Below are 13372 nucleotides of genomic sequence, written 5' to 3' on the forward strand. Positions count from 1 at the left end.
TTAATGCCCCATTACAGCAAAAGTCTCATTCAAACGAAATATTTACTCTCCTGATGACAGATATATCTCTGCAGATGATAAAACAGATAGGCTGCTGACCTCAGCGCTTTTGAATGTCCGCGCCAAAGTAAATAGAGGGAAACGTGGCAACGCATTTCGTTTGCGCCAACCTCAGCAATAATTGTCACAGAAGTTCTGGCTTGTGAAATAAAGGATCCTCATAGCTTTCACAATCTTTGTTACGAACGTTTTAAATTAAGTCACATCTAATCTGTCAGCTAAGTCAGTCTAGTTTCAATACTTACCACATTTTGATCTCTTCAAAATGTCAAGTGTGCTATATTCATGTTGGCACTACTTTACGTAAATTGTGTTCTTCAAGATGGCTGCTTCAGGTGGGTAGCAAGCTGCACATCACGTGAAGTACATTTCACTATTTATAGCGTGTTACTGTCAACTTTTGAAGGCTGAACGTTCACAAACACACTCTGCATTCACTGCCGATTGTTTTGAACCCATCTACGCTCCTGTGTGTCCCTTAAAATATTTTTAAATTCTATAAATCGCTGTGCCCCTTGAGCAACCTCGTGGTTAGTTCAGAAATTCAAGCTGGTTGACGAGTGGTTGAAATTGAGTCATCCATTTGCCGGCTTAGTTCCAGCTGTGCAAAATGAGTACGTATTCTATTCTGAAGCGATTCCACCAAAATGCGGCGCGTCTTTCGGTCTATTTCTTCGGGCAATTGAATGATCCATTCGGTGGAATCTTGCTTAAATTGTGTCTACCATCTGATTTTGTGTGTTTAAAGCCGAATTTATTAAACACCACGATAAAACGATAGAACGCGTTGCTCTCAACAGTTTTTCTCCGTGAAAATTTGATTGGCCTCCTTTATAAAGTTTGTTTTGATAGAGATCTGTCAAAGTGAAGTGCATTGAAATCATATGAACGGAGTCATTTGTGTTCAATATGTTATTCTTTTTGTATAATCTTTTAGGCGCTTTCTGAAATAGCTCTGTAACTTAAAGATGACAACTTTGTCTACAGGTAAAAAGAACAAGAAAAACAAATGGAAGCAGGTGGACCTTGGCACAGTCCTACAAGAAACCCGTCCAGTAGCATGGGCGGAAGAAGTTGAAATTGATGAACGAGGTGAGTGGTTTAAGTTGTAACTTTTAAATCATGATGTGTTTGAGTTATTTGTAATGTCTCATTTTATGTTCAGATCTGCAGATAGCAGCGGCTCGCAAGTCTGCTTTACCAACAGCGCCACGTTCTGCCAGAGGTACTGATGATGAACGGGTACCAAATTCTCCACCCTATGTGGCATACATCACAAATATCCCGTTTGAAACTATTGAAGAGGACATTGAAGAATTCTTCAGGGACCTCCAGGTACTGTTGCACTTGTTTATAGTCTAAGTTACAATGGTCACAATGGTGCACTTAACTTCTCTCCAGTCTGTACCTCAATTCTGGTAGAGTTCAGTTTATTGTGCTATACTGAATAGTCACTAAGACACCATGAAGCACATTTTTGCATTATTGGTCACAAGTGGACTAACAATTTCCCACCGTACGAAATGTTGCAAAACTCTTGTATATTAATACATTATTACGAATTTTGTGCCTATGTTTGTGGAGGTGTAGTTCAAAGCTGAGATTCTGACACTAATTGTGCTCTAGCATTTAGATCACACCTAATAAGCATGCTTTGTTCCTGATTGGTTGATATTATTCGGTTTTCAAGCTTTCTTTAAAATTATTGTTAATCTAATTTATCTCTTATTTCTATTGAAGCACATAACTTCTTTTAAAGCTGTAATCTGCTTTAATGGAGTTCAGTTACATGTGCCAGATTACATGTTCACTCAGACACCAGCAATGCAAATGAACAGCATTGTTGGTCATAAGTTGACCTACAATCGTTGCTTTTGTACCGTAAATCGTGTGGTTCTATTGTTTTCTCTTCTGTTTCAGCTTGAAACTATTAGGCTTCCAAGAAACGATGCTACGGGAAAACTCAAAGGCTATGGATATGTTGAGTTTACTGAGAGGGCGGGCCTCATCGAGGCTCTTCAAATTGCGGATACGGTAAGTAAGCCCCAATTGATCGAAAAGAGAAATAATTATGCAATAAATTCTGTACTTGCAATTTTCCTTATTTGTTTCAGAGCATGAAGGGCCGACGGATAAGGATCGATGTATCAGAAAACAATGACCGAGACCGGGGCTACGGCAGGTCAGACCGCATGGGCCGGGACCGCATGGGCATGGGTATGGGCCGCGAGGAGGACCCGGAACGGACGATGGGTGACTGGAGATCGGGGCCTCGGTCCGAGCCGGCCGGAGAAGACCGTGAGTACTCTTGTGACTCGCCTCGTGTTCTAATTTTATAATGACATTTTTAATAACGACTCGTTTGTTGGCGTGCGGCAGGCGGGCGGTCCGGCGGGCGGCCTGGCTTCGGCGGCTTCGGCGACCGGGACGGCGGCCGCGAGCGTGACAGCGGCTTCGGGGCGCCCCGCGAGATGGACAACCGCGAGGGCGGCTGGCGGGAGGGCATGGGCTCTGGCACCGGCGGCTCCAGCTTCGGCGACAGGGACAGAGACAGGGACTCCTTCAGAAGTCGAGGTTTCGGCGACAGGGACCGCGACGGCGGCGGCATGGGCAGCCGCTACGGCGATCGCGGGGGTGATCGCTATGGCGACCGCGGCGGCGACCGCTACAGCGACCGCGGCGGTGATCGCTATGGTGGCGACCGCGACGGCGACCGTCCGCGATTCGGCGGCGACCGCGACGGCGACCGCTACGGTGGCGACCGGCCCAGGTACGGTGGCGACCGAGAGGAAGGCGGCGACAGGTTCGCTCGGCGCGACGACGGCCCTCCCTCAGACTCATCAGGAGGTGAGTTGGAAACGCATTGCCCATTGCTGCCCTTGCTCAGACCTGTGGTCGGCCCCATGATACTAAAGCCCTTAATTTGCCATTTCAGAAGCGAGAGCTCGCCCCAAGCTGCAGCTGCAGCCTCGCACTCGGCCCGTGGAGGTCATCCAGCCCACTCCAGAAGAGAAGAAGGAGAAGGAGATTGAAGAGCGAGAGAAGCTGGAGAAGGAGAAGGCTGCACAAGCTCCCCCCGTTCCACGTGCGTCCATTTTCGGAGCGGCCAAGCCCGTGGACACCACTGCCAGGGAGAGGGAGATCGAGGAAAGGCTGGCCAAGGAGAGGGATCGCGCTCCTCGTCGCGACGACCCGGAGAGGAAGGACAAGGACGACAGTGGAAGGTGGGAGAGGGAGGGGGAAAGAGAGTCCTAGAGAGCCCTTCCAGTATGCAGGGCCGCTAACAGTGTGCTGACATGTGTTTGCAGGTCCAGGGAAGCCAATGAGGACGGTGACGAATCCAAGAAGGTTGAACCCGCACCACCTCCCAAGGAGAATGCCTGGTCCCGCCGCCCGCGGTTAGATGATGCAAGCGTAAGTTCCTTGAGAACGCTTAATTTTGGGTCTTCATCAGGTCTGTTTGCCTCATTATTGCTTTGTCTATAGTCCAACAATGGTGACACCAAGGCCAACGATCGTGGAACTTCTGAAAATGAAGGTAACGACAACAAGGATGATAGAAGCCGTGACAGGAATCATATCAACAACAAGGAGCGGTAAGTTTTATCCTGTTAAGGACTGGATTTGCACCACTCCAATCGGCCATTTTATTTCATTGTTCACGATTAAATTCATTTCTTCTCAGGGAAAGCAGTGATTTGAAGGAAGACGAGTTCAGAGACTTTCGCACAAATAGAAGCGGCTCGAGGGACAAGAAAGATGTGGATCTCCAAAAAGGTAAAATGCCCCTCAATCTACACCTGGTGTCATCTATTTGGGGTTTTTAACATGGTCTTAATCCTTTTCATTTTTTTGTGTGTTTTGCAGAGGATGGCAGCAACGCTGACAGGTATGAGCGAAAGGCAGGACGAGGGCGCGTTGGTCCTCATGGATCTCAAAAGGGAATGGGCCATGCTCGGGTAGACAGGGTGACGAGTGGTGGTGGTGGTAATAAGGGCAAACAACCCACAGATAGGTGAGCGCAGAACAGCAGTGCTGCTCTGCATGACATTCTGGCTGTAGGAAATAACTGTTAGAGCTTGGGTGTTCATTCTTATTTTTATCTAATAGCAATTTAACCCGAACTGCTATTCTAACCTAATTAATAAATAAGTCCACTTTTTGTACTCAGCATGGGATTAACAAATTATTCTGTGAATGTTTTCACCCACAAGCCTTGAAATTATCATTGACTTTTTAGTCCTGCTGCTCCATATTAAATTCTCATAACTTAAATTTCAGTTGCTGATGAGAGGCATCATTTGAGTTCGTTTTTGAACAAAATTTTATTTAAGAATTCTTATTTTTTCCAGACCGTCACGTAGAGATCATTCCAATGAAGATCGACGTTTGCCCAAATATGAAGAGAAGCCTCAACCAGTGAGTAAACTTTGATTGAGTTCTTGTAATGCTAATATTTGTTTCAATTGATGCTAATGGCCTTCTCCTTTCCACAGAACTTCGTTGCTTCAAATAAGTATGCTTACTTGAATGAAGATGATCAGGAAGATTAATGTGTGCAAAAGTCCCCTAATTTGATAGGCCGTGTGTTTTAATTGTAAAGGCATTTTGAACATTGCATCTGCTAAAAAGTCTTGAAGATTGTTGGTGAGAAGATGTTGCTACCTTCTGTTTTTGAGAGCAGCTGACTTTAGTTTGTTTCTATGGTGCAGATCTGCATTTTTTTGGCCCTTAACTATTCACTTTTATTAAGATGGGGTAAAATGGGTGTAAGAATTTTAAATCAATACGTTGTGGTGCAAAACTTGTCCTCATGTTTACCAATATTGACTTGAACATGTGGATAAAGTGTGATCAATTCATATTTCATGTGATGTGTAAGAACACATCTCAAACTATTAGAAATGCCTGGGAATTTTTATTCTAAGGGTCAAATTTTCTCAAGTCCTTTTCATCTTATTTTAATTTTATTATGTTTATATCTGACACAGGTGGCAGGTCCAAATTTTCAAATGTGTCATCTGATCATTGAATAATCTGGATCATTGCTGAAGCTATTGCCAGTATAGGTCAAAGTTTTATTTTTGTCTTATCAATGGATTCAGATATGTACACAACTTCTTGTCAACTGATATTCAAATAAGAACATTTAATTGTAAGGTTTATTGCCTGACCTTTGACATTGTGTGGTAGAAATGAATGTGTTGATAAATTTTGAACAATTTTGAAGATAGCCTTAAGCGTTTCAGTTGAGGTTTAAAAGAAACTTCTCAACTTTTTCTGTATTGAGACTGTCCCTCATGTTTCTGGCTGACTGATGGCTTGGTTCTGCTGAATAGCTTGTGGCCTTTTTTCATTAGTGGAGGCTGAGACTGTGCCAGTAACCACTATAGTGTAAAGGAAAATGTGTAGATTTTAGATACCTGACATGTAAAAAGTACTATATCTATTGCTCATTCTGGTTCTAATATTTTACCTTGGGTTATGTTCCAGTAACTTTTGATTGTGTGTGGTGGTTGAGGATATGGTCTTGTCAACTCCTGTAGTGTACATCTGTCTATGTTAGAATTGGTTTGTCAACATTTTCTACCTCATTTCTGGTCAACAGGCAATATGCTTTCAGGCTAATTTTCGCAGAAATGTCTTTGATCTTACTTATTTCATCCTACCCCTGCGTAAGTTCAGCCATTTGTCTTCACTGAGATATTGTATAAGCCGAATAGTGATGTGGAGGAACTCTTGTCAAGTCATAACGATGTGGGTTACTCTGTGTTACTCTGTATGTATTACTGTGGTTATAAATAAATGTTTGATCATAGATAGGTCTGGCACAATTTTTCCCTCATCTATGTTCCATTACTCATAATTTTTTTGTGATTACCATTCTAGTTAATTGGTCTGAAGGAAAGGGGCAAATAAATTTTGTTAAGTCTGGAAAATTAAACTAGTTCTCATTTATAAACTTATTTGATGAATAAATTAACCTTAGCAACATTTCTGGAGCAACTTTAACATGGCTGTGCCTTATCATATCTCTTACACCACTCTGTGAAGACTGAACCATTTACTTCTAAGCTTTCAGGAATTGCATTCTGGACAGGTCTTTCCAGCCTAGGGACATAAAAAGACGAATATTACATACTCAGAACAGTTAAATTAATTCCAATGAACAAAAATAGCCACTCACCAACAGTCAAAATTTGCATTGCTGTTGGTAACCAACAACTTAATGTGATTGAGAGATGCACGAACAAACTCAGTTTTCTCTCTCAAGTCAGATTCATTTTTCTCACAGGACTTATTAAGTGTTCCAAGGTGACCTGAAAAGGAAGAAAACAACAATTCAATACAAAAAATGTTGACATGATAATACATAATTGAAACTAAATAGTTCTTGTAATAAAAATAAAAGAGAAAAGCTTACCAGAGACATGATGATCAGTGGAAACAGGAATTTCATGAATTGCTTTATAAAGATGAAGAGCCCGAACGTGCGTCTGAATGAAGAGCTGCTTTAGTAATATATCTGGGGTACTTGAGAAAGGAGTACCTCGAACAATTTGGAGGAAATTTCGCTGAGGCATATTTAAGCAGCGAGATGTCATTAATGGAGCCTGGACCATCAAATTACACACTGATTCTTTCCGCCTGGAAACAGAGGAAACTTTTAGACAAGAAAGCAGTTTGATTAAAATATTAATAAGACAGTAAAGGTACCACCAACCCTACTCACCCATTAACAACAACAAAAGGTACAGATTCTAGATGGACTTTGATGAATAACTTGGCTTCTTTTGAAATAGATTCTCTCAATACAGCCAACATTTCAGGGCTGTCACTATATTTATCACCAACTGAGTCACAGGTAGTATTAAAGGATAAATTAGAGTCAGCTGTCTCATTTCCAATCATGGTTGAAGAAGCACGAACATTCCTGACAAAAGAAACAAAAAAGAAACACTTGTATAACTGAATGGAGAAAATTTAACAGAGCTGTTACAGAAAGAAAGGAAAGGAAACCTTAGGTCAGGACTAATAGCCCCCTCCTCTGAATCAAAGTAATGACGATTTCTCATCATAGTGAAAAATGATGGCACTTGGATGTTGAAGTTGCTTCGTTGAGCAAGTGCTTTTGCTCGGACTGATCTCAGTTTGCAAGCAATCATTTTCATGTGAACAAGATTTTCAACAATTTGCTTTTTATCAGAATCCTAAAGGATAAATGATACATCAACAAGATAGATACAATCAAAACTTATCAAAAACGATTTTATGAAGCAACCTGTTACTCACTATTTGTAAATCAAGTCTAGCTAATTCTTCTGTAGCTAACTTCAAACTGTGAGATGCAGCCGCGCAGTCAGACATTTTCTCCTTCCATGGAATGAGTTCTGCTTTGATGCCTTGTAACTTCCCAGATAGTACTGCCTTTTTTGATTGCGCTTCAACTAAAGCTCTTATGAACTCTGGGGCGCTCACTGTCTTGTTCAAATTTGTTGTGTTTAGCTTGGCTATCTATCAACAGGAACTTTACTTGTGATTTGTGCAAATAACATTAGTTGTAAACCACAATATAGGAAAAACCCCACCTCTACTGAATTTATCAATTCCTCTTGAAGTTTTTCCAGATCATTTTTCTTCAATCGGACTTTTGTTTCTAAATTTATAAATTCGAGCAAAGACGTCATGTACTTAGCCGGCAATATAGAGACAGCACTTTGAACAAGTGATGCTTGACTATGAATAGGTCTATCCAGAAAAACAGAATAAAACAATCCAATTATTCAATTTTTTAAGCTAGAAATGTTACTTTGGATGAATGAAGAGCAGAAAAAAGATACAAGGCTACCTTGCATTCGAGTCATCTCCACAGAACACTGAAATTTCTTCCATTAATTCTGTAAGAAGTTTAGAATTAATGGCATTCCATATTTGCTGAGCTCCCCAACCATTGCTGTTCAATCTGATTTGTTTCCAGAGCTGTTGCAAGGGTGTTTCTATGGACTGGTCTCCATCAGGAAATTCCATATCACCTCCATGATCCTTGGAGTGGAAATCTTGAATGGCATCAATACATTTATACAACATAGTCTGAAAATAAAATAAGCATTTGAAGATGAGAATCAATACCTTCGTTTAGAAAGTGCAACAAACAAATATAAAACCTGCCTCTGAATCTGAGAACTTTGCTGAAGCCGGTTTTGCATTAGGAGATGGAGGACAAAGATCACGTGCTACATCTGCCACATCTTTCAACCAGGCAAGTTTTGAACGGCTTTCTTCACTTTTCATTTTGAATAAAAGCTGCTTTTTTCTAAACTCATCAATTTGGTTCTCGAGCTCAATAGACTTGTGACCTGTAAAATAAGGCATGGTTAGTACTGTTTCTGAAAACTTATGAAAAATGGAGCACAAAACAAATTAACTAACTTGATTTTCTTAGTGATTTTTCTTTGGCTCGAATAGATGATTCTTTTTTCTGAATAGATTCCAAAAGAGTGTCTCGTTCTTTTTCCTTCTCAGCAAGCTTGGCGGCAAGAAACATCTGTTCACTCAGATGCCCAGGTACCTAAAGAGAGGTAAAATTACTTGATCAGTATCCTTAACAGCAGTCCTAAGAGTTTGAGAAGTAAACAAATAACTGACCGGGTTTTTATCCAATGGTTTCCCTGATCTGAGACGTTGCAGTAGAAGGTTTTTCTGAATATGAAGTATCTCATCCTTAGGCCTGACATGTTTCATGACATCACTCCACAGCTTTGTGACTTTGCCCTTGCATATTCTGCAAAATAAATGTGTCAACACACAAAAAGTGTGAAGAGAGAATAGGGTGATAAAAATGATGTGATGAACTTACTTTTGGAATATTTCAGGTTTTGGATATTCTTCTGAAGAAACAAATTTCAATCCGGGAACAAACCCCATGGTCTTTGCCCATTGCTGTAACTCAGCAGCGGTTCGACAGTCGGATTCCATTTTCTTGAGATTTAGAGCCGTATCACCATCATAAAGCGATGTAAACAAGGATCACTGGATCGACATCAACAGACTTGACAGGCAGCACATCAAATTTGCTTCTTTTCCTGACGCAAAAGTAACAGAGGGTGACAGCACAATGAAATAGTCATGAACCTGTTCGTTTTTCGTTGTTTGATTTTTCGTCAAAACATACGAAATTAGAATAAAATAAGCTTACCTGCTTGATGCAGATGCAGAAACCGGTGTCACAGTTCAACTTCAACTGTTCGCGTTTGAAAAACACTGATGCTCACTTGTTTCTCGGTCGACGCGCCTGATTGGTGCAGCCATTTTGAGCCTGAACGCGGGCAATTCAGTTCGTTCGCTCCCTGGTTCCTTTGCTGGTTTGGAACGAACGACTCAAAGTGCAGCAACAACGTAAATCCGAAAATGGAGCTAGAAACGAGAAAATGAGCATCAGCGTGAGGATTTTTCCTTCTTCTTTTTTTATGAACTGAAAACATTTGATCTATGTTTGGAAATCAGTGAAACAACGCAAAGAATATACAAAACAAAAATCCAGATTTTTTAAAAAATAGCTGCAACCGACAACCTTTGGACCCTTCTTCACCGAGCGAGAAAACGAAAATGTTAGACTGTAGTCTTCTCCCGAAACATTACCGATTGATAATGCGAATGTTATTCTGTTTGTGTTTTGACAGCGATGCCACTTGGCGTGACCATCAGTCAGCCTGCTGTGGGTGCGTTTTCATTAGACTAACGGCGAACCCCTCCGCTATGCCGTTACGCAACGCAGAAGCAGAGCTCCTGCAGAGAGTATTGCTACTCCAGTGCGTCACTGTTTTCATTTTGACACTGATATGCCAATTGCACGCCACTTCGTCAAAGTGTCGGAGCGTCCGTCCAGGCTTCCGACGACACGAGTACCAAGTGAAGTACGAGGGCGCGGAGGCAGTGTAGGGTGTAGGGGGTTGCTGCGGATCTTGGCGACGGTGCTGCTTCTTCTTGTCCTTCTCTTTTTCCAAACGGGGGTCTTTTCTTTCCGTCCCTTGGGGAAATCCCGCGCGGTGGGGGGGAAGTCCCTCGGATTGAGGGACTCATTGGCGAGGGACGGCCGTCGCTATTGTTTCATCGCGCGGTGACGACAATCTTTGGTCCGGATCGGAAAGCCCTCGCGTCGCACGGGACGCACGGGACGCACGGGACGCACGGGACGCACCCCCACGGCAAAAAGCAGCGATGGATCAACGAAGACAACGCTCCAAACATCAGCGCGCTGCTGACGGGCTGGTGCAAAAAGCCAAAAAAGCCCGGGGCCCGCGATCCGCTCGAGTCCGCTTCGGACGCATATAGCTCCGACACTGTGACGTGGAGTATGTACCCGCGCACTCCGGGCTCTTGTGAATGGTAATCGGAGCACACTGCGGCCACGGCGGGGCGGGGCGGGGCGGGGCGCGCGAAGACTGACAACAGCAACACTCGTCCAAACCGTCACACTCTAATCACCGCGGGACTCGCTTCTTTCGATCGCAGCTCTGCACCGCAGCGTCATTCAAGCCTTAATCGAGCAACAAAGCCACAGGCGCGGCTACGCAGTGCTGCAGCCGGGGGGCTGGGCCTCCAGAGGCCGGAGCAGCGGCCTTCATGGGTCGGCTGCACGGGGGTGTGTCCGTCCGGTGTGGTCGTGGCGGGCCGAGCCGATGGGGATAAAGGGCGAGCGTCCCGCGTCAGCCAAGACCGGCGGGGTGCCCACCCACCCCACACGTTGCGCCTGTCAAATATTATTTTCCCAGGGCGTGTGGCATTCAAACACCCGGCTGGCGGCAGGACGCGGCCCAGGGTGGGTGACTTTGAAACGCCCGGGCCAGGCCGGGCCACATGCAACCGGGCTGCTTCCAACGTCACGAATTTTAAAAACGGGAAGCGACTCATCCCACCCCAATACCTTTTTTCAAAAACCTGTATCCCCACGTCAGCCCTTGCGTCAGCCGACGTCAGAGGTTGCTTTTAAAAGTTACAACATTCTTTTTAGGTTCATGATTTTGAAATTCAAATCTGTTGTACAAACTACTTTATTATTACTACACAGTCTTTGGGAGCGGCGCGGCGCATTGCTGACGGACGGGGCGTGACCGGATCCGGCGAGGGCGAGCGGGTGGCGACCATGACCACTCCGTTGGAACGATCGGGAACGATCTCGTTGGCGAGTTACCGAAGGTCCTGGATTGCAAATCTCTACGCGACTTGGTCGGCCCGGTCGCCACCCCGGGCGGGGCCACCGCGGAGGAAGAGTACCGCGGGAGCACCGCCTGCTACGACCTTGCGGCCCATTCCGAAAAAGTCTCGTCGCCGTGCCTCCCCCGCAACCCCTCGAGCACAAAAGCGTCGGAATGAGCTCCAGGGTCGCTAATAGAGGGACTCGAACCGACCGTGTGACCCCATCAACGGATTTGCTTTCCGAACGAGGAATCCATTGGTGGGGTCACACCGTCGGTTCGAGTCCTGTTTAGCGACTCCAGGAGCCGCGCCAGGAGCTCAAAACGCGGTTAGAGTTTCAGCCGCCTGCATCGGTCTCCCGGCCCGCCTCGGCCCACGGGGTTGAACAGGGTTGCGGTTGCCCGGCGAGCCGCTATGTCGTGGCGTGTCACGGCACGGCATGCCACTGCCACGTCATGCGGGGGAGTCGCGGAGTCACCCGGGGCCGGGCCGGGCCGGGCCGCGTTGTTTTTGCCAGCGACCCCGTCCGCATTTGAAACTACGCTGCCGTGGAGGCCCGAGACGATTCTAATGCCCCCTAATGGGGTCCGCACTCGCGGCGCGGCTTCGCGGCGTGCGGCAATAGACTTGGACGCGTGGCGCGTGCGGGTCGGCGTGCCCGGCGTACGCGACGCCGCGACGCGTCGGGAGGCTCCCGGGCCCGGCTAGCGTGCGCGAGCGTCGCTTGGCGGTGGCGGCCGGAAAAAAGTGGAGCATCCACTGCCATTGATGGGATTCGAACGCGGTTCGCGTGGCACGGAATAATCTCGATCAGTCAGGAGGCCGAGACGCGTACGCGTTGGGGCAGGGCGGGGCGGGGCGGGGGTATAGGGAAGGCCGCTGGGAAGGCTGCATCCTATCCTTCGCGACTTCCCCGACGTTGCTCTAAAACTCCGTGCATATTCCTATCGGCTCCGCGCCCATCCGCGCTGCTCCGCGGAAGTGGGGGCCGTGGGGGCAGCCCGGCAGCCCGGCAGCACGCCGATTGCTGATTGGCGGAGGCAGAAGGTGGTGCGACTCCGAGTGACTCGCCGCGCCTCGCGTCGCCAGACCCGACGCGGCCACCGGCCCGGGCCACGTACGAACACCACGTGTCCACGTAAACAGCGCGGAACGCGCGGAACAGGTGTGGACTCTGTGGACGGAGCAACATAGCATCAGGTGCGCCACGGCTCGCGCGACCACACACACCCAGCGAACACACACACTCACACATACGCACATACCGCACACTTACACACACGCACGCTGGCTCGCGATGAATGGGAAGGAGGAGCAGCATATTTTCGCCTTTTTATTTCCTCGAGCACAGCGGATGGGCGCCCTTTTTCGCGAGTGGCGTGGTGGACGTCAGAGGCACCGCGCGGCTGAACGCGCCCCGACAAACTGCCCGGACCCTGCAAGAGGGAAGGGGGAGGGGCGGCAGGCTGCGGAGGCAGTCCTCCAGCTACGCGGCCACGCCTCGCGCGGGGCACTGACGTCGTCCTGGCGTCCTGGCGCGATGCTGGCTCCGCGTCCTTGGCGGAAGGGGCTCGTACGTCCTGCACCATCCTGGACTCCAATTGAAGTGTGAGCATGAGGCTCGGTGCGGGGCGGCGGGGCGAGAAGGTGCTGGAGGCGGGGGCGCGCTCGGCTCGTTTCTCGAATCGCGTTCACAATGTATAAATAGCCCCTCAATACGCGCATTGGCCGGGCCGCCACTGGCCCGCCCACGCATTGCCCAGCATTGCCCGGCACTGCCCGCTCCAATCTCTTTTCTCCATCAATCATCGCACAACTATCCATGACGTCAACTAGCCGAACCGTGCGGGCGACCAGGGCGACGCATCGCATGGCTTGGCCTGGCTGGGCCTGGCTGGGTCCGCCACGCTGCATGCCGCCTAATTGGAGCATCGCCCTGTCGACTGATTCCGAGAGGCGTTTTCGTCGCTCTGTCTCTCTCCCACCTAGACGGGACGCCCCGCGAGTGCGAGAGAGACAGAGCGACGACACCGACCCTCTGAATCGGTCTGCTGCCGGCCAGCCTCTTGCCCCTCTTGCTCAAGCCGCCGACCCCCTCGTTCTCGGTGACGTCCGC

At 47.2% G+C, this 13372-nt stretch overlaps 2 protein-coding genes across 4 annotated transcripts; one reads left to right on the plus strand and one right to left on the minus strand.

Moving 5' to 3' along the window:
- Positions 1-367: 367 nt before the first annotated feature.
- LOC117641886 (eukaryotic translation initiation factor 4B) lies at positions 368-5882 on the plus strand. Of its 3 annotated transcripts, none has more exons than XM_034379646.1 (13): positions 368-395; positions 1048-1152; positions 1226-1395; positions 1981-2094; positions 2175-2358; positions 2440-2907; positions 2996-3284; positions 3369-3474; positions 3547-3656; positions 3746-3837; positions 3928-4075; positions 4413-4479; positions 4557-5882. In XM_034379646.1, exons 1-13 carry the CDS (start codon positions 383-385, stop codon positions 4611-4613), a joined length of 1923 nt encoding a protein of 640 aa, XP_034235537.1. In that variant the 5' UTR covers positions 368-382; the 3' UTR covers positions 4614-5882. The 3 variants fall into 3 exon arrangements, with proteins under 3 accessions (XP_034235537.1, XP_034235539.1, XP_034235538.1); XM_034379648.1 differs by having other exon boundaries at positions 3928-3949; XM_034379647.1 differs by lacking the exon at positions 368-395 and adding an exon at positions 402-674.
- A 114-nt stretch (positions 5883-5996) lies between these two features.
- LOC117641885 lies at positions 5997-9694 on the minus strand. The gene is made up of 14 exons (XM_034379645.1): positions 9632-9694; positions 9257-9474; positions 8918-9143; positions 8707-8842; positions 8491-8629; positions 8230-8417; positions 7910-8151; positions 7650-7809; positions 7354-7575; positions 7081-7271; positions 6794-6994; positions 6485-6708; positions 6248-6380; positions 5997-6171 (listed from the first exon to the last, which is right to left on the minus strand). Exons 3-14 carry the CDS (start codon positions 9034-9036, stop codon positions 6069-6071), a joined length of 2058 nt encoding a protein of 685 aa, XP_034235536.1. The 5' UTR covers positions 9037-9143; positions 9257-9474; positions 9632-9694; the 3' UTR covers positions 5997-6068.
- Positions 9695-13372: the final 3678 nt, after the last annotated feature.

Source organism: Thrips palmi, unplaced genomic scaffold, assembly GCF_012932325.1.
Source record: "Thrips palmi isolate BJ-2018 unplaced genomic scaffold, TpBJ-2018v1 HiC_scaffold_15, whole genome shotgun sequence".
In the NCBI taxonomy this organism is placed as follows: Eukaryota; Metazoa; Arthropoda; class Insecta; order Thysanoptera; family Thripidae; genus Thrips; species Thrips palmi.